The sequence below is a fragment of the Ambystoma mexicanum genome, chromosome 1q, assembly GCF_040938575.1.
Source record: "Ambystoma mexicanum isolate Mex_15411 chromosome 1q, UKY_AmexF1_1, whole genome shotgun sequence".
Taxonomy (NCBI): Eukaryota; Metazoa; Chordata; class Amphibia; order Caudata; family Ambystomatidae; genus Ambystoma; species Ambystoma mexicanum.
Genome location: NC_090922.1, coordinates 1,223,323,922 through 1,223,351,917, shown reverse-complemented (window position 1 = coordinate 1,223,351,917; position 27,996 = coordinate 1,223,323,922). Strand labels below are relative to the sequence as shown.

Below are 27,996 nucleotides of genomic sequence, written 5' to 3'. Positions count from 1 at the left end.
ACAAATGCGTATTTGCCTGGTTTCCCTTTGCAGCAACCGGTAGCTGGAGTGAACAGTTGCAAGGGTGTTGGTGTAGTGTCGGACCGAAGACTACCAAGCTCTTGCTTTTTGCTACCGGCCATTGAGGGTCAGAAAATTCTTATTCAGAAGCAGCACTCCGATAAATCAATGACATGATGGTAATATAAAATGTGAGATTGAGCTTTTGTTCCAAACATATTCAAAATGTAAAGAGCAATTTCCTTTTGATCAAGACTTTAAAATGTTGAATCAACTTCCTTGCTCTCTGCACTGAACATTTCTACAGCCAATTGTACAACATTTCCATAAGTGGCTGTTCACTAAAATTTGAAAAGAACAGTTTACCAGAACTAGACTCCAGTCCAAAATTTCTGTTTATACACTCAAAAGTAATGTTTACCCCATAATACTTGTTCACATTAACTTTTCCTTTTAAGGCAAATATTATACTTCTGTTAAACACCCAATTCCAGCAATTATTTGTGTCTCTTGGACAAGCTTGCACACACTTGTTTATTTATTTTCTAACAGTTAGTAACCCACTCTACCTTCATTCCTTCCGTAACACTGCCTTTGTGCTCTCCCCAAATGATTAATTACTCTTAGCAATGCAAACATTTGAATGTTCTACAAGATCTTTGGACCTAATCAAGACTACCAGCCATACCCAGAACTTGCTTACCCAATGGCTTCCACTAAAAAATACTCCAACAGGCGCTGGACTGCGAACCAAGAATGGAGAATGACCCTTGGTGAATAATAATTTCATCACAATTTAAAAAAATATACATCCCGGCTGAAAAGCCATACATTTAACAAGCACTTCCGAAGGGGAACTAATGAAATATTCGAATACTTCTTGGTCTACCACATAACCCAGGTTTTCTCAGTAGCAGCAAATCAGTGAGTGCCTTTCGGAAAACGAACCACCAGATGCACAGCAAGCTAACATTTGTACCACAGAAGAAGCAGTACCTCGATGATGGCACCTCCATGGAAGGAATAGCAATCGCCAATCCTAAACAAGGTGAAGTAACGCCAGTTTTAAAAATTGTGCCAGAGCATAATTCCCTGTCACTCTGCCAAGTAAGCTCCTATCAAATCTTCCTTTCTAGGAAATAAAATAGATTTCATGCCGTGAGGGTTTAGGGGTAAGAAAATGATACAAATGTGGCACGGTGACTGGCAAAGACTTATTAATATCAAAAATGGTATGATCGGAGGAAATCCTAACTAGCCCCAAGAGGTGGTTCCCTGCCTCAATAAAACTAGCTAATGAAACTGTAGGTGTCAGAATGCCCAAAGTAAAATTTGCCGTCCTGTATCCAAATCCTAACCTGTCTCTCACACTCCAAATTAACAAATGGTGAAAAAGGAAATATCTATTGGCTGTCGGCCTGCAGCCCAACTTCAGCTTCGCAGTTTACAAAACAAAAATTCCAAAAAGGTGCAACAAAGCAAACAAAAGTTCCACTAGACTCAAGGGTATGACTCCTGTAAAAGGTCTTTGAGGGTTTCTGGTAAAAGCAAAGTTCGTTTTTCTCCTTGTTATGGTTATTATTACGTTTTATAAAGCGCAACCAACCCGCAGGCCTAAGGGGACCGGGGGTGGGGAGGGAACAAAAATTTAGGTCAGGGAATCACTGATGAGACACAAGGTAATCACAGAGAAACGTCTGATAAGAACCAACCAAAGGTCCCAAGAGTATCTGAGGTCAACCTATGAGCATGACAGGCCATTTACTCGGGAAAAAGCAAAAAGAGCAGCATAACATAGCTGAACAACCGAGATGGCGAGAACAGCATGCTTAGGGGTGCGCTACCCCAGTTTGGGTCACAGCCCCCCTTCACTTGTTCATACTTAGTTAGCCTTATTTAATTCCTCTTCCCACCAGAGCCTTGGTTTACTCCCCTGCCAAGGTCTGTGGAAACCACTTGTGCATATAAAGTGTGTATCCCTTCTTAATTCTCTATGTGTTATATCATCCCCGGTTGGGTCTCCCCAAACCTTGCATTGGCCACCCTATGACCTGCAGGATCTTGGCAGTCACCCTCTGTTTGTTTGCGGGTCTCCCTAGAGCTGCAGTTGCTTCTGTGCTTCACCGAAGCCTTCCCCAGTTCTCTGCGTGTCTCTTCAGCAGTTGATGGCTTCCCAAGCACACCAGAGCCTTCTCTGGTTCTCTGCACGCCCACTCTGCAGTTCGGCAGCTCCCCGGGCTCAGCAGAGCTTTCTCTGTGTGTCTGCGCGTCTCTCAGCAGCCGATGCCGTTCCGATAACGAAGATGCCATCCTGCTCTTCCCTCTCCTACTTTGAATGGGATGTGACCAATGACATTGCTCGAAAGACTTCGTTCTGGTCAGTAATCCTCTTTACTAGGTGCCTCTTCCTCGTCCCCCATCATGGAACAGAGTTCTTTCTTGTCTTGGTAGTGGTAAGAAAATCCTTGCTCTGTACCCAGCAACAAAACACAGAGGATTGGAGACCAGTGATATATGGGTGAAAATCTAGTGGAGAGGTTAGATGCAATTCTCTTCTTCTGGTAATCATCCCTAAATCGGATTCCTCCCCCTGTGATTCTCCCACATTTCAGAACCCCTGGTGGGATTCCTGGAATTGGGCTGTGCGATTCTGGCCATATTAGAAGGGACTCCCATAGAGAAACGGGGACGTCAGCAGATTCGTCACAATGCTAACATATGCTAGTGTGCTGTTTGAATATTTGTGCATTCTGTTAGTTGTAAGTCTCATGCCTCAGCTCAGAAATCAGGTAGCCAGCAGCTTAAAGGTACCAACATGATGCCCAAGAACATCAAGCATACATTCCCATGGAAGCAATCAGTATATATGGCTAGTATGAGAAGCAAGATCACCAGGCCAATCATCTGCCTTGGACCCAGAATGTAAAGTCCCATCCGCATTCCATTAATTTAAAGGCATGCTGTGGGGGACCATGGTCATGCCAATGGTTCATATACTCCACAGTACGAAAGTCACAATTGCCAGTCAGCCCAAAAGCCTGCAAGCAAACAAGACCCTATTTCAGATCAAATGGACACATCAAACTTTAGCACTACTGACTCAATTTACAAAAATGTTCAAGCAAATATTGTACTTGCTTTCTTCATATTAAAACCAAGTATTACAGAGTTTGTTCATAAATGAAACATAAAATATAAAACATAAAAATGAAATAATTCTGGTACAATAAATAGCAATAAGACATACTGTTTGCAACAAACTTTAATGGTCCAAACATTTAATAGAAATATAAAACGTCAAACAAAAATTGTAAAATCCCAAATTGATGAACCGATCCAAATTGAATGTCAAACAGGATAGAACATCCATTTAAAGTAAAATGGGCCTCTTTTTCCAAACATTCCTGCACGATGAACATAGTTTATCTATGAAGACCGGATTAATACATTTCAGCCTCTCTGCTGCTACACTTTGACATTCTTATAAAACGAATTAGACATTGGTTCCTGAATTCTTCTGCACCACATTAAGAGCAGAGAAACGTAGCATTATCCTCTCAGGGCCATGCCACAGTCACGAAGAATGGAATAGACAGGAACATTCTGGCATATCCATCTCTGCATAACACTACTCAATGGCAGAATATTCAGGCAAATGTTAGTTATCAATAAACTGAGCCTCACTGATGCGGCCCGACTAGGCCGAAACATGTGTCTGGGGTTGCTGTTGGCACTCTTGTTCAGAGGAGATTTGCATTGCGTTTCGGTGTTGGACTGCCCAAGTGGGTGGGATTAGAATGATATGCAAATTGATATTTCTTCTCTGTGAAAAGTACAGTGAGCCGAGTGGGAACCTATCCATAGGACAGGTTATTTGTCCGTTCTTGGTAGAGGGGCTACCAGACTGTTTTGTGTACTTCTAATATATAACTCTTACAAAGTGAAACCTGGCTGGCTTGCTTGCTTGCTTACTATAGCCAATCATTTGTATGTGGGTTGGATGCATTGATGACCAGGTATTGTATTGTATTGAACTGTAGTCATCATTTATATAGCGCATTTTACCATTATTATAGTCTCAAAGTGCTGGTGGCAGGAACAACCTCTGGGACAGAGGTTCAGAGTGTTGGAAGTCACAGAGTAGGATTAGAATGCGTGTGTGCATTTGGCCAAATAAGGGTTAGCAGGGCTGGCCAGGATCCGGTAGAAAAAGCAACCCATGAAGCCAGGCACGTGGATGAGTGCTAAGAGGGGTCAGGAGATGGCGTGAGTTCTAGAGCCTCGCTACATGTCCAACGTGACTGAATTTGTCATTGGTCTTCGCTGCATACTGATGTTAAAGGTGTTGAGGCATAGTCTGGTGTTAGTAGGTGGAACAACGGTGTGACCAGCGGGACCAAATTTGTTGAAGTTGTTGCTGCCTTCTGATGTGTGCGGGAAGCCATGCCTGTGGCCAGTGTCCACCAGAGTGGTGCGTTATAGGTCCCTAGCAGTTTGGGTGGCGATTTGTTGAATGTGCGCCTGATCAGGTAGTGGCTTACTTTGTCGATTCTTGCAGCTGCGATAAAACGGTTAACAACTGTCTATTGCAATTAGAGGCGCACGGCTATACTTCCAGGCTCTTCACATTTGTTACCTTTACCATGGGAGGCCAATCCTGTAGTTCATCCCGGCGTGATCCCCCCCCCCTAGCACTGAAGTCCTTCCAGTGCGATTCCAGACTAGTTTGTGATTGCCTTCACGGATGAATGCACGTGAAGCCCCCCACTTAGCCTTATGGCACGGGATATGACAATGGCACACAATTCCTCCCATGACAATGCTCTACTGTGCATCTCAGTCTATCTGAGGGAGGTGGTGCTGTTCTATCTCAACCACTTTGACTGCGATTTGCCCATTTTCCCTGTACATGCCAGGTGCTGTGACTAATAAATCCTGTGACATTTCATGGTGAGAGAAACGAGATGAAGGCCTGTGTTTCCAGCTGGTGGTGCCTTTAGAACTAAGGCCATGATTGGTGTTTGATAGTGTGTGAGGTCCGGGCCGCCGCGAAAACCAGCGTGATTGTTCATATGCTTGAATTTGGAAAGTTAGGGACAGGTTTCATGATAATGTAGCAAATAACCAGATTTTGAGGACTTTTATGAAGGAAAGGTAGTCCTCAGTGGGTATCCAGGGATTTTACAAAGCGGCGGATGTGCAGAGGAAGAGGGTTCCAGATGGTGTGAGCTAGGATAGAGAAGGCTGAGCCACCAACTCTAGTGGAGTAGCAAGGGGGGATAGCGAGGAGGAGAGCCAAGCCTGATCCGAGGTTTCTGGGGGGTTGAAGTGGGTGATTTTTTTATGCAGGATCTCTGGTCCTGTATTACTGAGGGCTGGGTGTGTGATGCACATGGCTTTGAAGGTTGCTCTTAGGCTGATCGGGAGCCAGTGTGGTACTCTGAGGGCGGGGTGATTTGTTATCAGGGCTAGAGGGCAAGGAGCAGTCCGGCTGCTGTGTTTTGGATTCGTTGGGATTTTCCTGAGGTGGCGGGAGATGGAGAGGGAGGGAGACAGGGAGAGGGGGGGAGAGGAAGAGAGGGAGGGGGAGGGAGGCTACTTTTATTAACTTGGTATCACTTAACTTTTTATCATTGTACAATACAGTACAATGGGGTACACTTTTGTTTTTGTCCCAGATTAACACTTGGTGGATTTTTGGTTACTCTAGGTGTGCTAAATGGACAAGCTGGTGGAAGCAGTGCCTTTTTGCCATTTTTGGTGCTTTTCGTTTTAGCCTTACCCCGTTTGGCTACTAACTGTGGCTAGTGACCAAACATGGCCATGCCACAAAGTTTGTCCTTTGGCCATCTTGTCTTTTAGCCTTTTTCCTGGCCTGTGAGGCCAGGAACATCCTTAAATGGACTTCCAGTGGCCAGAAAAGCAGAGGCTTTTGGTGGGCTACTGGAGGGCTATGTGTGTTTGCTGGCATTATGCGGGCTGGGACTGTCTGGTCTCAATCCACAAACTGGTTTCAGTGTGTCTGAGATTATGCATGAGTGTACCCACCAGTGGTCCTGATTGGACCACTGCTGGGGTGTGTGGGGCTAGTTCTACTACTGGCTAGTGGGAGTTTTTGCTCTTATCTGGCTTTTGGGATAAGAAGAGGACCCCTGCACCCACTTTGGAGGGATCCTGGAGAAACCTGGAGAAACCTGAAGAAGCCAATACTTTTGTCCAGCTGTGAGACCTGTGAGGAGACCGGTGAACCCGTATGAAGGAGGCCTGGCAACCAACTTCTGCTGTTGTCCTGGAAGAGCCCTGTCTTGCTGTTGATCTTCAGCACTCCTGCGAGGGAGCTGCGTCGTTTGTAGTGGAGGAAACATCCATTCCGGACATCTGCTTGGTACCCTGCGAAGAAGAGTCTTCGGAAGTGTCCCAGGACTGCCCTGTGGCTGGGCAGCTCCGAGTTTGGGCTACCCTGCTGCCGACATCACCGTTCCGCGTTGAGGCCTGTTACTTGGGGGATCCTCAGCTTGTCCTACAAGACTTGCCACAGCAGAGGTTCGGAGTCCTACAGTTGAGGGGACCTAAGACAGGAGGGAAAGTCCGACCGCGACAAGCGAGTCCCTTTGCCGTGCTGACCACCGTCCGAAAGAGCTTACCTGAGTTGAGTCCAGTTCTGAGAGGGGTCCTGCACCGTGTTTTTCTGCATTCTGCCACTAAGAGTCCTTGCACCAGCCAAAGACACCGACTGGAGATCTGCTCGAACCTGCAACCCCAGCGAAGCTAGGACTGAGGCCGACGGCAGGAAAAGCGACCTCGGACCTTCTTCCATTGACCTGCCAAGTCCTGGGAATCTGAGTACGAGGGGTGAGTTACAGTTGTTCTTACCTGCCCCTAAACTCCCTTTAAAAGTTTTGCTAACTTTTCCAAAACGTTTTTCAATACTTTGGCTTTGCCATTGCTTGCTCGCACAAGCCTTCAGCAAGTTGGGGATACTTTTGTTAGTTAGAATAACTTGTCCTCTAATCCTTGGAATCCTTCACTGGACCCCAGATACCCTACCTTCAATTTATTTCAGCGTTACAAACTGTCAGAACTTTTCTTGAACTTTTGGGCATAAGGCCCCAGACAATTTAAGGAAGGACTTTTGTAGCTAGGGCTAATTCTCTGTGGACCTGTTGTGCATATACAAATCTAGACTTTCCTTTCCAGGGGTTTGATCTGTACTATCCCTACTCTAGTGACTGTATATATGTATTCTGGTATTAGTGTTGTGTGATACTTCTACCTGTTAAGTCATTTTTCATAGTGTTCTTTGGCCATATATAAATAACTGAATTTGTATATGATATGATTGGTTATTTATAACGCGCTTAATACCCAGAGGTTTCTAAGCGCGGACCCGGGGTTCAAACCTGTGTTGTTCCGTGTAGTCTTGCTTCCAAGGCGAGTACGTTGCCCCTGAGCTATCCTCCCGAGACACATATGTATGGTCTAAGTGTAATTTGTGACTCCCATTGTGTGTACTCATTGTGAACCCTTTACAAACTCGACACCTCCTGAGACTTAGCCTAGACCTCTCGTCTACCTGCTACCTTGATCTGGTTTGTCTCTGTCACAATATAGGTTGGCCTTCAATACATCTGTCCCCCAGGCCAGAGTATAGAAAATCTGTCCTAAAAATTATGATTACTGATTTGCCCCAGTTGAGGATTTCTGATTTGCCCGGGTTGAGGATAAGGTGATTGGCCGTTATCCATAGGTCGATATCCGAGAGGCAAGACGGGGAGATCGGGCAGTGGGGAGGCTGGAGTCTCTGGATTTTTGAAAATGGTCTGGGTGTCGTCTGCATAATTGTAGCAAGTAAGGTTGTGGGGGCAGTGGGCTTAGGTAGATGTTGAAGAGGAGGGGTTAAAGGGAGGCTTTGATACCTAGGGTGAGGAGCCTGTTCCCGAATATTGGGTGGTCGATGGTGTCAAACACTGCCGATAGATTGAGGAAGAGGAGTGCAGCACATCCTTCTGAATCAGCAGTTCTTTTTAGGTTGGCATAGGATTCTGTTCCACAAAGGGGTCAGAACCCCGATTAAGCTGGGTTGAGGGGTCTATTGGCTTCTGTAAAGAGGCCAAGTTGCTTGTATGCAGCACAGTCAGTTTATCAAGTAAGCAAGTGTTGGAGATTGGGCAGTAACTTGATGGGGAGGGTGGGTCGAGGCAGTTTTATTTAGTAGAGGATTGAAATGAGAGGTTTTGAAGGGCTCTGGGAAGGAGCCAGATGAGAGGGAGCAGGTGATGCTGCCTACACAGGTGGTGGTAAAGATCATTTTTAGAAAGGTTGGTGGGCAAGGATCTACAGGTGATCCCTAGTGCTAGTAGGTTGTAGAAATTGTCTTGGAAAATGGGTGTGAATGAAGAGACAGTTGGTAGGGAGGGCAAAAAAGTACTCAGCTGGAGAGAGGGCAGGATGTCGTGAGGGTGGTCAGAGATAGTTTTGTGGTGATGGTGCGAGGTCTTCCAAGCAAAATGTTATGATAGTCATTGGATAGTTCCTCGCAGAGAGGGTGTGTGTTAGGGGAGTGTGGGTGTAGGGGGTTGGGCAGCTAGGCGAGTTGAATTCCCCTAGGATTTTGTGGAGATCCCCATGCATGGATTGTTGGAGTTAAGAGATTCTGTTTCCATAGAGTTTTTGGCTTTCTTAATTTCGCACAGATATGCCCTGTTCAGTCTTGGAAAGGGCGTTTAGTTTTCTGGAATAGGGTTGGTATTCCAAGTTTGCTCTAGGCGATGCTTGAGGGTTTTGAGATCTTTGAGTGGAGGGCTGTGGCTTGATCGTTGCGAGGGGCAACAGGATAGTGTGAGCGGCGTCATAGCTTTGGAGAGCTATTGGTCTAAGCGGTCAATGGAGGGTTGTCTTTCCTTGCAAGAGTGATCAGGAAGTGTGAGTAGTACAGAATTGGCCAGGTCTGGGGTGGATGATGATTTTATTCCATAGCGGGAGGATGGTGGGGGTAGTTGAGGAGATGTTAGCTGAAAGTGTTGCGGGAGTGGGGTCGAAGCGAGAAGAGTATAGCGTGGTGATCAGTCCAGATGAGGGGGCATGGTGGAAGTGACAAGACTAGGTCTGATGTGCAGAATAGTGCATAGAGGGTGTCCCCTGCAATCTGGGTAAATTGCAAAATCAGTTGCGTTAGGCCAAGAGCTTCCAGATTGTCGGTGAGGGAGCAAGTCATGGGGTTGGCAGGAACTTCAAACCAAATGTTAAAATCTCCTAACAAAGTGAGTGAGGGGTGCTGGATCAGCGCGGTTGAAAGGGAGTCGCAGAGGGATGGCCTGTATAGAAGAAAAAAGAAGGGCTGAGGTGGAAGTTTGCAAGAATACATTTGCATTCCGTGCCACAAGGTAGATTCTTGGTGGATATTACTGATAAGTGCTGTTTGTGGAGGATGACTAGACCCCCTGCTCCGTTGGGCCTGGTATGTACGAGCAGGGAGTAGCCGGGTGGGAAGGTCTTCTGTGCGATAGGATTGAAGGCATCAGTGAACTGGGTTTCAGTGATGAATAGGATGTCTGGGTTTTCAGTGGCTATGAGGTGAAAGATATTGTTTATTTTTGGCAACCGATGTGGCATTGAGTACGCAAGATAGTTTGAGAGAATTCTGGTGTACGGTGGGATTCAGGAGTGGCGAGGAGTGAGGCTGTGGGAGTGCAAGGTGGGAAGTTCAGAAGGAGAGATGTTTAGAGGGTTGTTGCCTGGGAGGGGAGGTGAAAAGGGCTAGGACAGGGTTGGGGGTGAGCGGGGAAGGCTGGGAAGAATAGGGAGGGGGTGCACTAGGGAGGAGATTGGGAGAGCAATGGGTCAGTGGCGGTCTACAATGAAAATGGCCTGTGCAATTTGTGGGGCGATTGAGGGGCACAGGAATGTGTGAGAGAAGTGGGTGGGTGTTCGGCAGGGGTGGGTGAGTTATGGTGCACGATGGAGTGCAAAGATGAGGTTCGGGAGGGTGGCGTACCAGCAAGCTGCCCAAGCCACCTTATTCCTGTAGGGGTGTGCAGGGAGTGGGCTGGAAGGGTCGATGGTGAATTTGGATGGGTGTGGTGCTGTGTGTGAGCCGCGGGCTGGTGTGTACTGAAATGTGGGGTCCATGGGGTTTGCTGAGAGAGCAGAGAAAGTGGCCGGGGAGAGGCGTGGGGTGGGGGGGTGTGGTACGTCTGGGGCCGGTATGATAGGGCGAGGAGTGAAAAACTATGCCCTGCCAATCTCGGTGTTCCAGGGAGAGAAAATGTAACAGTGACTAAATTTGATCGAATTCCTATTTGTATGCACACTGTGTGTGACATTAACAATGCAAATGCTTACGAGTCTCTTTTCTGCACGCAGTGATAGTCTTTAGAATTCAGATTTGGGAAGTTAACGGCAGCAAATTAGATAAAAAAAAGGGAGATCTGTCAAAAGCAGGTAGATTCTACTATTTCCGAGTGATGACTACCACTTAGAATCCAACTTTGACAGTGAAACGGAGAATCACCTAGAATAAACATTTGACAGTGCAATAAAAAAAACACCTAGATTTAACTTTGGCACAACAATGGAAAACACTCAGATTAAGGCACCACATGAATACACAAACTCTTCTAACAGTCTGGACAATTCAAATTTCTGTTTTAACAAGGATAACAAGTTGTGCACAAACAGAAGCAGAGCAGTCTTATTTTGGGCACATGCTAAGTGGCTTTTTGCAAACACAAAGCCAAGTCATTAATATATAGAAAGAACAGGACAGGAGCAAAGATGCAGTCTTTGTCTCATCCTCCTGGCCACTTGGAACACAGGCTGAGGGCCCTAAACGTAACAGGGCTCCGAGGTACCCCCCACCTTTTACCCAAAACGTATATGCAGCACTAATGTAATACCCAGTAATCTACACACTGCTCGGCATGTAAAACACCAACACCACTAATCCACATAATCATTTACAGTACCACTGCTACCCTCAGTAGTACACATTCACCACCCTGTTAAAGGCTACTGCCAGCAATAAACTACTTAATGCAGCCCCCCCCCTTCCATTAGAGAACGCGTGCCTCCTTTAATAGAGCAACTATCTGTCTGTGGCTGTCCTGCTGCCTTAAATCATACTGCAGCCTCTGCCTAGTTCCTTCAGTCCCTAGTAACAACACCATGCTTCCAATGAGCCAGTCTCCGTTCTGCCACACGCTGTTTACTTCATTCTATCTACATATGCAGCCTCTATTGCCTGAAGAAACCTCCCTTTGTTGCACATTCACCAGCAAACGCGCCCCTGCCCTCGGCCTCTTCTTTGCGTCAATTTCCGTTTCCGCCTCCTGCTGCCTGCCTTCTCCTGCAGCCACAATTTCCCTCCTACTGCTCTGAACTCTACCGAACTCTACCGTCCTTCAATCTTGTAGATCATCTCTGTCCTTCATCACACTGCATCCCACCTCCACCCCTACACTGCCATGCTTCTCTATTCTTTCTTTGATCAGCACACAGTTGTCAAATTGCAGTTTACATTTTCAGGGCTGCTCACTCCCAGCACCCAAGGAACCCAAAAGCCCAATCTAACCCCAACTCACAGCAACCCAGTATGAGAAATACTGATTTCCAATGTGGTAAGCCCACCACTGCCCTAAACCTCTCATCCCACAGCACAGCAGTGGTCCTGCAAACCTTCTGGAAGGACAAGCTGGAAGTGACGGAACACAACTGCATGGCTCTTGCCAACAATAAAATAATGCAGCTGTCCTTTTTTTATCTTTATGTGCTAACTCATCAAAGACTGTGGCCATTTATTTTCTGTCTTTCCTTTCTTACTTTGCATGGCTAACAAAAGATTTACAAATCCTGAGCTACAGTGAGAGAAGACTTCTGAAAGTTATGGTAAAGTTACAAATATGGATGATGCCCATTTATTTTGCTCTGTCTTTGCAAGTTCATGGTAAAATAGTAACATTAATAAAATACAGTATTACTGGCAAATGAGGAGCTGCCAGCAGAATAATTTGAGAAATTCATGATATAAAACCATGCACTAAAGGTAATGAATGGTCTGAGAGTACAACAAACTTAACTGAAATGAAATGTGCATATTAAGGGCCTCGGAAACATATATTTCCGTTTGTTCAAAGTAATTGGGTTCTTTGCTAGATTAGGATACCATTTTCTTTCACTTATTCCTGAGGTTGAAATGCTGTGTGCTTGTAAGTATTATTTTTAACAGAGCAAACAAATACCATATTTTACTATTGGCTACATTGCATTTGGATGCCATTTGTATAGCAGCGCAACATGTACATTTCTACTGCATGCAAGGGAATTGTAATGAATTACCAGAAGACGGGACTATCACGATCGTCTTTGACAGTGTAATACTCTTTATCAGTTTCAATCGTTTTGGTGAGGCCAAAATCCCCAATTTTCACAATGTTGTCATTATCCACCAGAACATTTCGTGCAGCCAGGTCTCGATGCACATATTGACAAGTCCCCAGGTAGTCCATTCCCTAAAATAAAAGGTGAAAAAGAAAGAGAAAACGGTTAGAAAAAAGGAGGTTATTTTAGATCACATTCATTGTTTTAAACAGTTTGAAAATAAACATAGCTAAAATAGAGGTGATCTACTGTGTTGCTGGAGAACCAAACAATATGCAGCACCTGTAGTAGCACTGGGAATTTGACTTCTGCCCGCTGTAATAGTGCATTAACTGTTACTTTGCTTCAATGGTGCACTATAGTATCTGTGTTGGATTATTTAGCAATGTTTTTGGGATCTTACATCTGGTCCACTCGACACTAAAGAAAGCCTGCCATTTTGCAGTTCTTTGAGGTGCCTTAACAGAGACCTGTTCACAGTCTGAATCAATACAAAGGCCACGTTTTTGGAAACAAGAAAATAAAACATTCTTAGCCACAATGACATTCAACTCCAATCAATTGGTGAGGACCTGGGGTTATTCCCATGCATCGGTATGCTATTATGAAAACATAAATGCAACCTCTGTTTTACCTTTGAAATCTGAACTGCATATTTCAGTTGCTGTTTTAAGTTTATTCTTGATTTGTGCCGTGGAAGATATTCCTTCAAACTTCCAGATGGAAGGAACTCCATGATTAGCTTTATCCCATCGCCTCCTGAAAGAGACCACGATTGCAGTTATTGATGGTGTCACAGCCAGAAACGTACTGTAAACATATCCAAACAAAAAAATAATAATACACAATATTGAAATGTACACTTTCATTACAAATACAGTAATCAGAAAATTAAAAAGATAAAATAAATCTGCAAATACTTTGGAATTCACAAAGCAATACACAGAGGGTTACAATGATTTACTTAATTCCGCCTCTCCATACTTCACACTTAAGACATTACCCAATCTTACATAACTAATTTGTAGTAGTCCTACACACAAGCAATTAATTAGAAACATGACACAGTGGAAGGCTTCAACACCTGGGTTATGTGAAGTGGGCAGTTTTTACACAAGGCACACACTCTTTCTCAGAGGACTACGACCAGCGCTACTGGCCATCGAAAAGGGTGTGAAAGACAAGAGGACATTCAGAGCGATTTGACAGGTCTGATACCAGGCATAGAAACAGATTTACCTACTGCACTTGAGAACAAATGTTTGTTTTCATAGCCCACTGAACAATTAAGACTACACGCATTGACTTTCTCCATTCGTTACACTGTGCAACTACTGAAGAGGATATGATATTGCATTTATAACGCACCTATACACAAGTGTTTCAAGGAGTGACGAGGCAAGGGAGGGGGCACAGAGGGAGGACAGAGACAACAATCTTACCAGGCCAGGTGATATTGAGATTGCGCAAGTGCAGGGGACAGGGGAGGGGAAATGTGCCTGGGGAGGGGGGCAGTGCTGTACATGGGATCAAAACAAAATGAAGGAGTGTGGCCAGCATGTGGCAAGTGCAAAGGTAAGTGCAGACAGCGCGTGTCCAATAAGTGCAGATAAGGGTACTGTAGGGCTGCAGATACTGACCCAAGTGCAAAGGTTACCAGGAGGTAGTGCAGGTGTGCAACTGTGCGGTCAGGGCCCTGGGCCTGAAATCAGAGAGTAGCCAGGTGACCAGTGCAGTATCAGACAGGAAACCAGCAGGGGAGTGGAAGAGAGAAGGCAGAAGGAAAGAGGAAGGTCTTGAGGTGGAACATTGGGGCACAAGAAATTCAAGTTAGTTAACAACATTTAAGTTCTACATTCTATCAAAGGATAGAAAGACATTTCCATAACCACAGAATATATCCAACTCACACCTGCTTTTTCACAGACTACACCAATCCCAAGAATTAAGTTTAGACACAGCCAGAAGGAGCTATGTAGCACTAGCCAGAATAAGGACATTTTAAATATTGTATGCATTGATCTGGACCACTCACAATGTACTACCCACACACCAGGATTACAAGGATATAACAGACAACACCCTCTATATGCCTCACATATACCTCCAATGTAAAAATGCACAAAAATAGTTATATCACAAAAAACACTAAAACTGCAGAGCAAAAACAGCAGCATCAATCAGCAATGCAAAAATGCAAGTGTCTATGAACAAAATAAACAATCCAAAAAGAAACCTGTGGCCATGTTTTTACAAAAGAGCCTGCCTGTATTCAGAAATAATACAGAAGTCAACTGGTATGCAAATGTAACAGTTTAGTTACTCCTTCAAATTCATCCTACAACAGATAAAAAGTGCCACACAAAAAAGTCACTAACATTTACAAATCTCATCACACAAATAAATAAAACATACACATGAAGCCTAATATTCACTCCTATTGACAACTAGCTGCACCAAAAAACGTTTACAAATTGGCAACAAGATCCCTTAAGAATTGGTGTTGGATATTATGCAACTCAGTTTACAATTAACATCTACAAATGAATAGGTGTCAATTATCTATTTTCTTTAAACGGTATTATCATTTTTACATAAACAAAAAATCGAACAGCCACAATACAGTAATATTCTACAAATTAAAACATCTTGTACCCATAAATATTTTAACCTGAAATGTTTCATACATCTATTCTCAAAAGTAATCAAACTGCTTCTGTATTGCAACTATCATCATTTTATGCATTATTAAATTGCCACCTTGTTTCAGAACGTCAATTCACACATGTGGGTGTGAAAACACATTCCCAGCCTGCTGTTCAAGCCACCCGAGGCCCTTCCCAGAGTGGCACCATCTTTTCTTTTTTAATGTGGGAAGGCAACAGGGATCCTCTGTTGCCTCCCCACCCCTCTAAGTCTCTCAAACCAAACAAACCCTCTCCCCAAACCCCCTTCCTCCCTCCATGTTTACGTGTGGGGCCGGAGCTTTGAGCTCTAGTCCACCACACCTCCCGCTCTAGCCACCATAAACATGGAAAAGGGACTTAGTCCCTGTTGCCTATGGTAGCAGCCATCTTTTTTTCATTCCGGTTCCCCACCTCCCCCCAGAGATTGACTGCACAAGCAACACAAATCTCCTGAGGGGAAACCTGGATAAACCCCTGAGTATGATGAATGGCTTTCACGCCCCAGCAGGGCCTTCCATGGCTCAGGCTAGCAAGCTGTTACCGGCTATGTCTTGCCCCCTCACCCCCCGTGAGGTGTGAAAGACCTATTATCTTTACCACTAGTTTAGTAGAGAAATAGTATAGTTTATAAACAGGCAATAGACACTAGGTTAAGAGTCATACTCCCTACATCTATGTAGTCTTACAGAGTATGTTTTAAGTAATCACTCCATCTTTTTCATGGGGCCGAATATCTCAAAGGGATTTCGGAAAGTTAGGAAAATGTGTAAAACAATATTTAAACCTGGATCTTGCATGCTGCAGACTGCAATAATCAACTTGTAGCACTTATATATGTATTATGTTTCACATTCAGTCTTCCAGCCAAGGAGATGACCTACGCAGCTAGTGAATTTATAGTGACTAGATATTTTACATCTGGCAACCACGAGTGCTAATTAAACAAACGTACTGTTTAATGGTTTTTCAATTACAAATAGTCTCAATAAACAACCTATGGGGGACAGTGGTATCATGCATTCCATTATTTACCATAGTCTTTCTGTCACGTTTTCTCAGTAATCCTGTATCAGAGTACCTACCCAGACCATATGTAAGAAACAAGCTGCTCAGGGATCACATCTAATGCACTTATCGGATTGTTCCGATCCAGTCTATGTAGCTTTTGAGAGGAATAATGCATTTATATCTAAATTATAGGAGACAAGATTTCACATCATGGTTCATCTTCTAGATCTATATTCAAGTCTGCATTCCATCTATATGAAGCTCTACCATGTGCCATTATGCTACTCTTTTGCATCTTAGCATACATGTCCTATTTTAATTTTGTGTTATCATTAGCTGTACTTGATCATTCATTTTGGGAGAGAATAGGAATCGTGGTAGTTTGCTCTTGAGCGTCATTCTTATTTTATAATATTGCAGAACAACTTTGGTATTTCACACTGCATCTAGAAATATTTCTTCAAGGGTAGCAAACTCGCTATTTGACAATAACTGTTCCCATGTTTTTATTCCACCTACCCGCCAACCGCAGTTGATGTCGGGGTTTGAACATTACTCCCATTCCATCAGTTCTTCATATATGCAATTTCTGGGCAAAGAGGTGTATATTCCCCACAACTTACTTGGCTGTTGCCACGCCCAATGAGTGCTTTGAACAGGGTTTAGGTGTTTCAGGGTTGCACTTGGGCTAACCATGACAGAAGAGGACAACACCGTTTTTACAATGTTCCTACCCAATAATTTACATGTAGATGACTTTCACCGTTTCAGAATCCGTACAATGCAAAGTGTGCCTATGACACTAAATAGTATAATTATGCATGCAGCATCGCTAATCCTTCCTGTGAATATATTCTGGTAAGTATCTCCAACAGAGCATGTGTGTTATTTCCCCATCCTGTCCGATAAGAGTACTTCAATGTTTTGCAAAGAAAGCGGTGATAAGAGGCATATGCATTGTCATGATGTCTACCCCCGGGCATCCGGATCAAGCCCATCAGCCCCGGGAGCAGGCATCCAGACATTTACAAAAACCCCAGCAGCCCCATCTAGGGGCTGTCTGGGTTCGGTCCTGGCGCCGTAGGCACCAGGCTCATAATAAAAATTAGTCCTGGCACCATAGGCGCCAGGCTCATAAACATTACTTACCTCATGCAGACCATGCTGCAAACAAATCCAAGCCAACGTGAGGCATGGATGGGACTATTTACTATTTTTTACTCGGGTGTGGTCCTGGGGAACTTCTTTCCTGGGACTACTTTGGAAGCTATTTAAACCACGCCCGAACAGCAGCACATGCTTCGTGTTATTCTGCATCCAGCAGCGTGACTCTCACTGTGCCTGCAGCCAGCATCCAGTCTTCTGCCACGCCCGCGTGCCTACAGCCAGCATCCAGTCTTCTGCCACGCCCGCCTTGAATCCAGAGCTCCTAGAATAAAGAGGAAGAAAAGTACAAGGTTAGAAAACAAACTTATTTCAAATTCCTCACCTGATTCCGGATCCATTTCATCTCCCGACCTGGAAAGTACATCAGTCCTGCACGCCTCGCTTCGCCAGCTCCAGCACGGTGCCATACTCACTAGTTCTCACGACATCTTTCGATCCGGCACTGTCTCCATCATTTCTTCGCCGTACTCTGGCACCTAGGGGCACAAGAACAACAAGGTGAGCCAAGGGAATCAACAAATACCTCTTACCACCATAGACTTACCTGATTTACCACCGGCAGTATTATTCTCCATATCTTCATATACCGCATCTGTAAAGAGGGAGAAAAACAACACGTTAACGCATGCAATAGTTACCGGACAGCGTTGGGTAACACAGACTCTTACCTGAACGCCAGCAGCAGCTACGAGACCTTCTTCTCACAAACTCAGTTGCAACTTAAGGAAGGAAGGGGACAAGAGTGAATATCGGACACATTCAACTCTTTGAACTTGATACTTACCAATCCCGCCTGGGACTTCAGAGTCAATGTTTACAGGAACTCTCCCAACGCCTTCAAACCAGTGAAGTAACTGGTATCTACGCGCCCCTGCAAGACACGCAGGATGGAGAGCTCATCTTTTACAAACATAAGGTGAGGTTACTAAGGGGATATCGGAGGTGATTAGTGGGGGAGAGCGAGAACAGTTGGGAGGTCATCACTAAAACCCACAGGTGGCTAATCCCTGTCTCCACTTGCAGGAAAATAGTTCTCCGGGTCCAGCAGACAAGACTAGGTGGGCCAGTCCAGACAGTCATCTCTGCACTACGCATCACGTTGACGGAGACCGCAGCTGTCCGGGTCCAATCGACACCCCTGTGGGGTCCAGGTGAGCGTAACAGAACACGAAGCATTTCTAAAAATATCAACCCGGTTGTTATGGAAACCTCGGAAACCGACCAACTGGCCCAATTATTGGGGGAACTTAAGGCGGAAGTACATGCCGCTCGCCAAGAGACTAATGCCCTCAGGGGAGAACTGATTGTCTCAAAGGAGCGCACGGATGATCTGGCTAGGCAACTACTGCAGAACTAAGCTGGACAAATGCCCCTACCTGGATATGGGGGAACCCAACCCCTGTTTCATCAAGCAATCCTGTGCAAGTGGTTTTACCAGGAAATCTTCCGTTAGCTCCACCCGAACGCTTTGCTGGGGACCACAAAAGGTTTGCCGTGTTTATGAACCAATGCCGCTTGCACTTTTTATGCAGACCGGGAGCCTTTCCAAATGACCAAGCCAAAGTAGCCTTTGTATTGTCATATCTTAGTGGCAGCGCAGCAGATTGGTCCATTCCATTAGTCAACCAGGATGATCCTCTTCTCCGGGATTTGCATGGAAAAACTATTCGCCAGACAGGGTCAAGCCCTGGACAACGAACTTTTATCCTTACGACAAGGTAACCAGGATCTGCTAACCTATATTGCAACCTTCAATAGGTTGGTGGTGGAAACCGGGTGGCCGGAGGAAAAACGAATTACATTGTTTCATCGTGGACTTCGGGGAGAACTCAAAGATGTCTTGGCTCAAGTTGTGAACCCACCTTAGGATTGCACAGAATGTATAGACTTAGTGGTCCAGCTAGACCACCGACTTCAGAACCGAAAGACTGATCGAGCTAAGTTCGAGAACCGGGTATTGGTTAAACTCAAAGTTGCCCCCAAAGGAACAGATGCATCTGAACCTATGCAGATTGGGGGGTTAAAGGACCCTTAACTCAAAAGGAAAGAGAAAGAAGACGACAGATGCAGTTGTGTCTGTACTGTGGAACCTCAGGACATTTTCTACGGGATTGCCCTACAAAACCACCCAAGAAGGTGGTAGGAGTTGCTGATAAAAGCCACATAGAGCCCGATTCGGGAAACGACCACGCCCGACAAGCGTAGAGGTCCGCATGCCGAGCTTAAAGAAGGACACTCAGACCTCGCATCTGATCATCCCAATGGTCCTACTTGATCCCAGGCAGCCATTACGTATGCACGCAGTAAGGGCATACATAGATAGCGGGGCCGTAGGAAACTATATGGACCGCGAATTGGTGTCAAGGATGAATCTACCTCTTTGCAAAAAGACCACTTCGGATGTCATCACCATGACATCCGAAGTGGTCTTTTTGCCTCGGGGCCTGTAACTCATTCCACTACAGAGATGACACTGTTGAGTCAAGATGGGCATCGAGAGACTATTGTGTTTGATCTAATCAAAGCCCCACAGTTGCAGATAATACTGGGGATGCCATGGTTGGAAACACATAATCCTTGTATAGATTAGCGAGAGAAGAGAATAACCTTCCCGGATTGTGCACACACCTGTTACCCGGAAAAAACTTTGAACAAAGGCCTGGCTACAGTCGTTAACCCAATCGTGCAGTTACCTCTGGAATACCAAGAATTTCAGGATGTTTTTCAAAAAGAACAGGCCAATACATTACCTCCTCACAGATCATACGATTGTCAAATCGACCTCCTACCCGGTGCACAACTCCCATGCAGTAGAATCTACGCCCTCACGGAACCTGAAAATCGTCACCTACGGCAATACTTGGACCAATACCTTGCTAATGGCTTTATTCGTCCTTCCAAGTCTCCTGCATCCTCAGCTTTATTTTTCGTGCCGAAAAAGGAAGGTGACCTTAGAATGTGCATAGATTACCGCGCATTAAATCAGATTACGGTAAAAAAACGATACCCATTGCCTCTGATCCCCGAATTACTAGACCAAGTAAAGGATGCTTGTATCTACACTAAGTTAGATCTCCGAGGGGCATATCATCTGGTACTTGTCAAGAAAGGCGACGAATGGAAGACTGCCTTTCGCACCAAGTACGCATTATTCGAATATCAGGTGATGCCCTTCGGGTTGTGCAATGCACCAGCAGCCTTCCAGTATTTTATGAACGATGTCCTTCGTGAACTCATTGACGTCTGTGTCGTCGTATACATAGATGATATTCTAGTGTACTCCTCCTCAGAATCAGACCATGTTAAGCACGTGCGTGCAGTCCTTGAGAAACTACGCCAGCACAAGTTATATGCAAAATTGGAAAAATGTGTTTTTCATGCTACGGAAGTTGAATTTCTCCTGACTCCAAAAGGGGTCCGAATGGACTCTCGAAAGGTGGACGCAATTCTCAAGAGGCCATCACCCAGTTCAGTCAAAGGGGTACAAAGCATGCTCGGATTTGCTAATTTCTACCGCAGATTCATTCCGGACTTCTCCCATGTTGTACACCCCATCACAGCACTTTTGCGAAAAAACAAACGCTTCTTGTGGACCGAAGAGGCTGAAAAGGCCTTCCAAGAGCTGAAAGCGAAATTCACATCAGCACCTGTCTTAAAGCATCCACACCCTGAGCTTCCATACATAGTAGAAACTGATGCATCCAGTTTAGCCATGGGATCTGTCCTGTCCCAGAAGGATCCTGAAACAGGTCAGCTTCACCCAGTAGCGTTTTGGTCCAGAAAGTTCTCAACACCCGAGTTAAACTATGCGGTTACCAATAAAGAGCTATTAGCCATCAAATCTGCCTTTAAGGCTTGGCTGCACTATCTTCTTGGTGCCAAGCATACTATTACCGTAATCACCGATCACCGGAACCTGCAGTATTTAAAAACAGCCAAAGCCCAATCATCGCGACAACTTCGATGGGCATTGTTCTTTGCCGAATTCGATTTCGTGATCACTTATTGACCAGGCTGCAAAAATGGCAAAGCAGATGCCTTATCCCGAATAGGGATGGGAGAAGCATATGCAAACCCGGAACCGGTGCCAATAATTCCCGAGCAAAGAATTCTTGGCATAACTACTCTACAGACACTAGAAGATATTCATTCAAAAATCCAACAACTCTTCGATCCAGCAAACCACCGGACTGGGTAAAGAAAGGCCCGGACTACTCAGTCGTCAATGACCTACCTTACTATCAAGGACGACTATTTCTACCACACAAGGAAATACAAGAACTAGTCATCTCCAATTACCATGACACCCTGATGGAAGGGCACCCAGGTATCGCAAAAAACTGAAGCGAAAATTAAGAGACAGTTCTGGTGGCCCAATTAGCGAAAAGATGTAAAGTCATTTGTGATGTCTTGTGGCATTTGCGCCCAAAACAAAAGCCAGAAGAAAAAACCAGCTGGCCTTTTACAACCTTTGGATATTCCACCTACACCATGGCACACCTTGTCCTTAGACTTTATTACAGATCTACCTCCATGTAATGGATTTAACACCATTTTAGTTATTGTGGATCTTTTTTCCAAGATGGCCCACTTTATTCCTTTAAAGGGGTTACCTTCTGTTTCGATTCAGGCCAAGGAGTTCCTCGAAAGAAAACATTGTTCGATTACACGGATTCCCTTCCGTATTGGTTTCTGACCGAGGTAGTCAATTTATCTCGCATTTTTGGAAGAAATGTTGTCAACTGGCACAAATCGACATGAGGCTACCAACAAGTCACCATCCCCAGACCGATGGTCAGACGGAGAGGACCAACCAGACCCTTGAACAGTACCTACACTGCATGCTACACCAAACCGAAAGCAATTGGAAGGATATTTTATGGATTTCCGAGTACGCATACAATAACTCTGTACATACAGGATCCGGACAAAGCCCTTTTTATACCATATATGGACATCACACTCGAACCGCACAACTCGATTCACCTCAGCACTTAGAAATGCCCGCAGTTAGTCATTTGCACTCTACTATTACACAAGCCTTTAAGGAAGCCACAGAACATTTGAAACAAGCGAAAGAGAAATATAAGAAAAATGCTGATCAACATAGAAGTGAAACTCCACAATACCAGATTGGGGATCAAGTTTGGCTGGCTACAAAACATAAACCTCTGAAGGAAACTCAGACTTTTAATCCTAGATATTTGGGACCTTACACCATTAAGGCCATTATCAACCCGGGGCCGTCAAATAGGAATTACCCTCTAATATGCAAATTCATCCGATCTTTCATGTTAACCAGTTCAACCAGGGACAAGATTAACCAAACCACCTGACCCCATCTTGATAGATAGAGAACCTGAATTTGAGGTAAAAAATATCCTGGACTCCAAGATGATTAAATCAAAACTTTTATTTGATCGATTGGAAGGGCTACGGACCACAACAAAGATCATGGGAGCCTAGCGACCACGTTCATGCACCTCGGTTGGTGAAAAGATTCCATCGGAGACAAACCGGGGCCAGGGGGAAGAACAACTTTAGGAGGGGCCTTGGGGGGGGGAGTGCTGTCATGATGCCTACCCCCGGGCATCAGGATCAAGGCCCTCAGCTCCGGGAGCAGGCATCCAGACATTTGTTTAAACCTCAGCAGCCCTGGCTAGGGGCTGTCTGGGTTCAGTCCTGGCGCCTTAGGCGCCAGGCTCATCATAGAAATCAGTCCTGGTGCCAGGCTCATAGACTTTACTTACCTGATGCAGACCATGCTGCAAAAGAGTCCAAGCCTACATGAGGCCTGGATGGGACTATTTTGTTACAGGGACTATTTTTTACTCGGGCGTGGCTCTAGGGAACTTCTTACCTGGAACTACTTTGGAGGCTATTTAAACCACACCCGAACAGCAGCACATGCTTCGCGTTATTCTGCATCCAGCAGCGTGACACTCACCGTGCCTGCAGCCAGCATCCAGTCTTCTGCCACACCCGCGTGCCTGCAGCCAGCATCCAGTCTTCTGCCACGCCCGCCTCAAATCCGGAGCTCCTAGAATAAAGAAGAAGAAAAGGACAAGGTTAGAAAACAAACTTATTTCAAATTCCTCACCTAATTCCGGAACTATTTCATCTCCGGACCTGGAAAGTACATCAGTTCTGCACGCGTCGCTTCGCCAGCTCCAGCACGGTGCCATACTCACCAGTTCTCACAGCATCTTTCGATCCGGCACTGTCTCCATCATTTCTTCGTTGTAATCCGGCACCTAGGGGACACAAGAAAAAACAACGTGAGCCAAGGGAATCAACAAATACAACCTCTTACCACCATAGACTTACCTGATTTACCACCGGCGGCATTATTCCATAACTCTCCACATTTTCATATGCCGCATCTGTAAAGAGGGAGAAAAACAACACGTTAACGCATGCAATAGTTACCGGACAGCGTTGGGTAACACAGACTCTTATCTGAACGCCAGCAGCAGCTACGAGACCTTCTTCTCACGAACTCAGTTGCAACATAAGGAAGGAAGGGGAACAAGAGTGAACATCGGGCACATTGAACTCTTTGAACTTGATACTTACCAATCCCACCAGGGACTTCAGAGTCAATACTTACCGGAACTCTCCCAACGCCTTCAAACCAGTGAAGTAACTGGTATATACGCGCCCCTGCAAGACACGCAGGATGGAGAGCTCATCTTTTACGAACATAAGCTGAGGTTACTAAGGGGATATCAGAGGTGATTAGTGGGGGAGAGCGAGAACAGTTGGGAGGCCATCACTAAAACCCACAGGTGGTTAATCCCTGTCTCCACTTGCAGGAAAATACTTCTTCGGGTCCAGCAGACAAGACTAGGCGGGCCAGCACAGACAGTCATCTCTGCACTACGCATCACGTTGAAGGAGACCGCAGCTGTCCGGGTCTGATCGACACCCGTGTGAGGTCCAGGTGAGCATAACACTTGGGGCCAGTGTGAAGGGCTTTAGACCCACTGCTGCCAGGGGGCTGTTATACCTGAGGGGGTCAGGGGCATGGATCGTGACAGTGTCCTTAAAGGATCTCAACCTCTTCCCAGAGGGAGCATGCTCTTTGGGCCTACTCACCCTGGAAGAGGCATGACTGCACACAGAGGCAGAGTCAGAGGCCCTTCCCTCCTCAATCCACACCACTAACCGTTGATAGCAGTCTTTCTGCGTCTTGGAAGAGAAGGCCTTGCACTGGAAAATGGAGCAGCCGTCTGCGTCGAGGTCTGGATGCAAGAAGTAGATGCATTTGAGATGTCAATCTTCAACTAAGACGTTTTCCAGGCCCCATTTCGCGCAGGCCCAGAGGAGTTTATTTTTTTGTGGCATCTACCATGGTGCATGTAGGAAGGCCTAAGCCAGGGCCTGCCGCCTTACAAGGTCGTGCGATACGACGATGGACTGAATCTCATTCGGCAATGGGTCCCCGCCACCGGTAATCACCATGTGACTAAAGAATGAAGAGTTTCAGACAATTTCTCACAAAAATATGAAAAAAAATATAACGAAATTTCGAGGAGTGAAACACAGGACTCCCAACACGAAAACATGCTATACAAATCTGAAGATGTCAACCAGGGATGGCGCTTAGGAGGACGAATGTCATTGGCTGGGGCAATATGACCAAAGTGATATAAAAGGATAGGATATAAAAGCAACAAGTAGTTTTAGCTTTAAAGCAAAACTGCTTTAATATTAGAGGATTCCCAGCCGGACGACAGGAATATTTATGAGCATGTGAATCCAAGTATAACCCCATGCTAGAGAACCTCCTGTGCAAGATGTACATTTTGTTTTAAGTGGTGTCCCTTTCCGACTAGGGCAACACTGTGAAGAACATTATTGCCCAAACAGAGCAGTAGCCCAGCCAAAAGTTAACTCTCCCACAATAATACCACATTACAATACAATTTTCAGATATTTTTGTGTAGTGTAAATTGAAAATATACCATCTTCCAAGCAAACGCCTTTGTATTTTACAATATTTTCATGGTACAAGTTCCGCAGGATGTCGATTTCTTTCTTCAAATCAGCTATATGATTACCGCCACTTTCAGGTTTCAAGGATTTAACAGCCACCAATTCTCCAGTGTTATCTCCTTCTGGGTCATATCTGCATAGCTCAACTTTTCCAAAATGACCCTAAGAGCAAAGAAAATGTTTTTTTTTAAATATATGTTGATGAAAAGAAGATCATTAATAACTTTATAGTGATAAAAAGCCCTGACCCTGCCATTATTGGCTTTTATATAGAAACAAGAAGGTAACATTTGAAGCGGATGAATCAAAACGACTTACTGGAGCATAAACATCCCAGAATCCAGTGTTTTTGGCTCATATTTGGTGCCTTATGTGGGATGTAGCATATACCAGACAGTGCACACTGGAAACAGTGAACCGGGCGAGACTGGAGGAGGGCCAGAAAACTGCAGTCAACTAGCCCATGCTGTGTGCTCTTATGCCATAAAAGCTGCATCTCCAGTGTCTTTAGTTCTCCCAGTTACCTTCACTTGGGAACTGGGAGGAGGCCTGCAAGAATTAGCGAGTTCCCTTTCACTAAGCCAAATCTCTTGGCTTTGCCATTGCTCTTTTCAGAACCTCGCCAGACTCTTGTCAACTAATTTTGCCACTCTTTTAAAGTCTAGTGCTGCCCCAAACGGGAAGGGTGAAGTACCGGAAGAGACTGTAAAACCCATAGCCAAACATGTTTGTGAAATATAATGTAGCATTGCGTATCAAACGTGGTGCAATGCTTTAAAGAAATGAACACATTATATTTACACTCTGTTTTCATTTACACATTCCTGACCTGCACTACATGGGTAAATGCCTAACCAGTGTTCAATAGTTGATCCACTCAAAGCAAGTTTAGATTGATTTCTATTTCTTACTGTCTTAGTAAAGACTAATCCGAGTGCCTGTGGTTTTTAGAGATAAAAAAAAATGAAATTAAGGGAAAGAAAGGAAAGTGAACTAAGAGGTTTCCCCCCACAACTGAGAAAAGCTCCTGGAAAACGTGACAAAAAAATAATTTACATTTATATTAATTTAATTTTTTGATTTCCATTGTTTTAGACTTTCTTTGAAAAAACAAAACCTTTCCTCATTTAAATAAACATTATTGCAACATGATTGATTAGCTGCTGTACTAACAAGATGTCCTTCCAGCCGTCTGAAGCTTGAGTGATGCTAGTTGCACACTTGTGCTTCCATTTTAAAATGATTGAATACAAAGAGTGATCTGACTGGCAGAGAGAAGGTGTTTGGCTGCTGCACTGTCAACCTGGGGGTTCTATATTGCTACATCAAACTAAATTCGTGGGTATTTACTTTGCTATAGTTACTTTGTGGCATTGTTATTTTTGTTTTTCTTTTAATTGTGGGTCCGGCCATACCCCTCTTACCCACATACGTTCCCCCTCAACATATACATACCTATTTTACCACTACAAAGTAATGTTGGTGAAGGAAGTGCCATTTTTTAACTTCTGCTGATGAAAAAGTACACACTCCCCTGTTAAAAATGTACGCAAGCATGACCACCAGGCAGTGCAGAACAACATGTCCTCTCCCGTTTCTGCTTGAATAAAGTGAGGAAAATGTGCCAAACCACGTACTGTCCTCGTACAAACTATCGGCACCTGCCACGGAACCGTCAGGCGATAGCAGGACAAGCGAAAAGCAACACCAGACGGAACCGGTTTTGCAGAAACGGGGATCGGAGGTGAAGTGGCCTAGTGATGCTCGGCTGCAGAATAAAGGAGGCTGAGCAAGTGTGTAGGTACATACCGGAAGATCTACAAAGCCGTCAGAGGAGAGCAAGCCTGCGTTAGCGGTGAGCAGTGACCCTGGAGACCCAGAACAAGCAAGGCTGTTCCTCTCTGCTCGGTCGTAGTAAAGGCGAGTCCCACAGTGAGGAAACGGTGTCCAGGTATTCCAAAACACGCGAGAGCTCTCTCCAGCGTGTAGGAGCAGTGCAGCTTAGACCCAAGGTGGCGCATAGTGCCACAAGCGCTCCACCCATTACATGTGAACGTTGCCACCACCGACCTGGAAGCTGAGCGGTCGCTGGAGCATTCAGAGGTAGGCAATATGTGAGAAACGAGGCACGGGAGCAAGGATAGAGGAATCTGCCATAGACAGGACTGGACTGGAAGGCAGATTCAGGTGTGAGGCGTTGTTGTTGCAGACTCCATTGACTGGATATTAGTAGTACACACTACAACTGCGCCCTTATGGGACAGGAAGCTGCACAGGTAGGGGGGGTGAGCTGGACCGCTGTTTCAGGGTGAAAAGGCTCTTTGAGCGCGACCTATTTTTGCAAATTTTTGCAATGTTTTTGCAAACATTGGGGCAAATGGCCTTAAGTGTCCCGGCGGTCAGGTGTGGACTCGGAACCAAAAGAGGCCCAGGAAATAATTTTCAAAGTGGCCCCATATTACACATTTTCAGCAGGCCCAACCATTTTCCTATAGGGACATTTAGAAATAACACACAAAGGAGGCCCATGGTGCAGAGATCTACTGGGAAATCTCCAGAGTTCCCCATCGGCCAGTCCACCTCTGCCGGCAGTACAGGGGACTGGATTCTCAACATAGGCACGGGTCGGAAGAGAGACAGCAGACCCTGTGAATACCATACCAAATGTGGCTCAGCTGGAAGTTACCCCCTGCGAGAGGAGTGTCAATTTATGAAAGAAACCAGGGGAGGTGTGGGACCTCTAAGCAAGCGCTGTGCAAGA

General features: G+C 45.2%; 1 protein-coding gene across 3 annotated transcripts in view; it reads right to left on the bottom strand.

Annotated features, from left to right (window-relative positions):
- The window catches only part of JAK1 (Janus kinase 1), a 1,055,078-nt gene that overhangs the window by 120,613 nt on the left and 906,469 nt on the right, over window positions 1-27,996 (bottom strand). For all 3 annotated transcript variants that reach the window (XM_069641985.1, XM_069641984.1, XM_069641986.1), the window contains 3 exons: window positions 25,205-25,397; window positions 13,010-13,134; window positions 12,334-12,506 (listed from right to left, as the gene is read on the bottom strand). In XM_069641985.1, coding sequence (XP_069498086.1) covers window positions 12,334-12,506; window positions 13,010-13,134; window positions 25,205-25,397 — 491 coding nt within the window. The remainder of the gene's footprint in view (window positions 1-12,333; window positions 12,507-13,009; window positions 13,135-25,204; window positions 25,398-27,996) is intronic.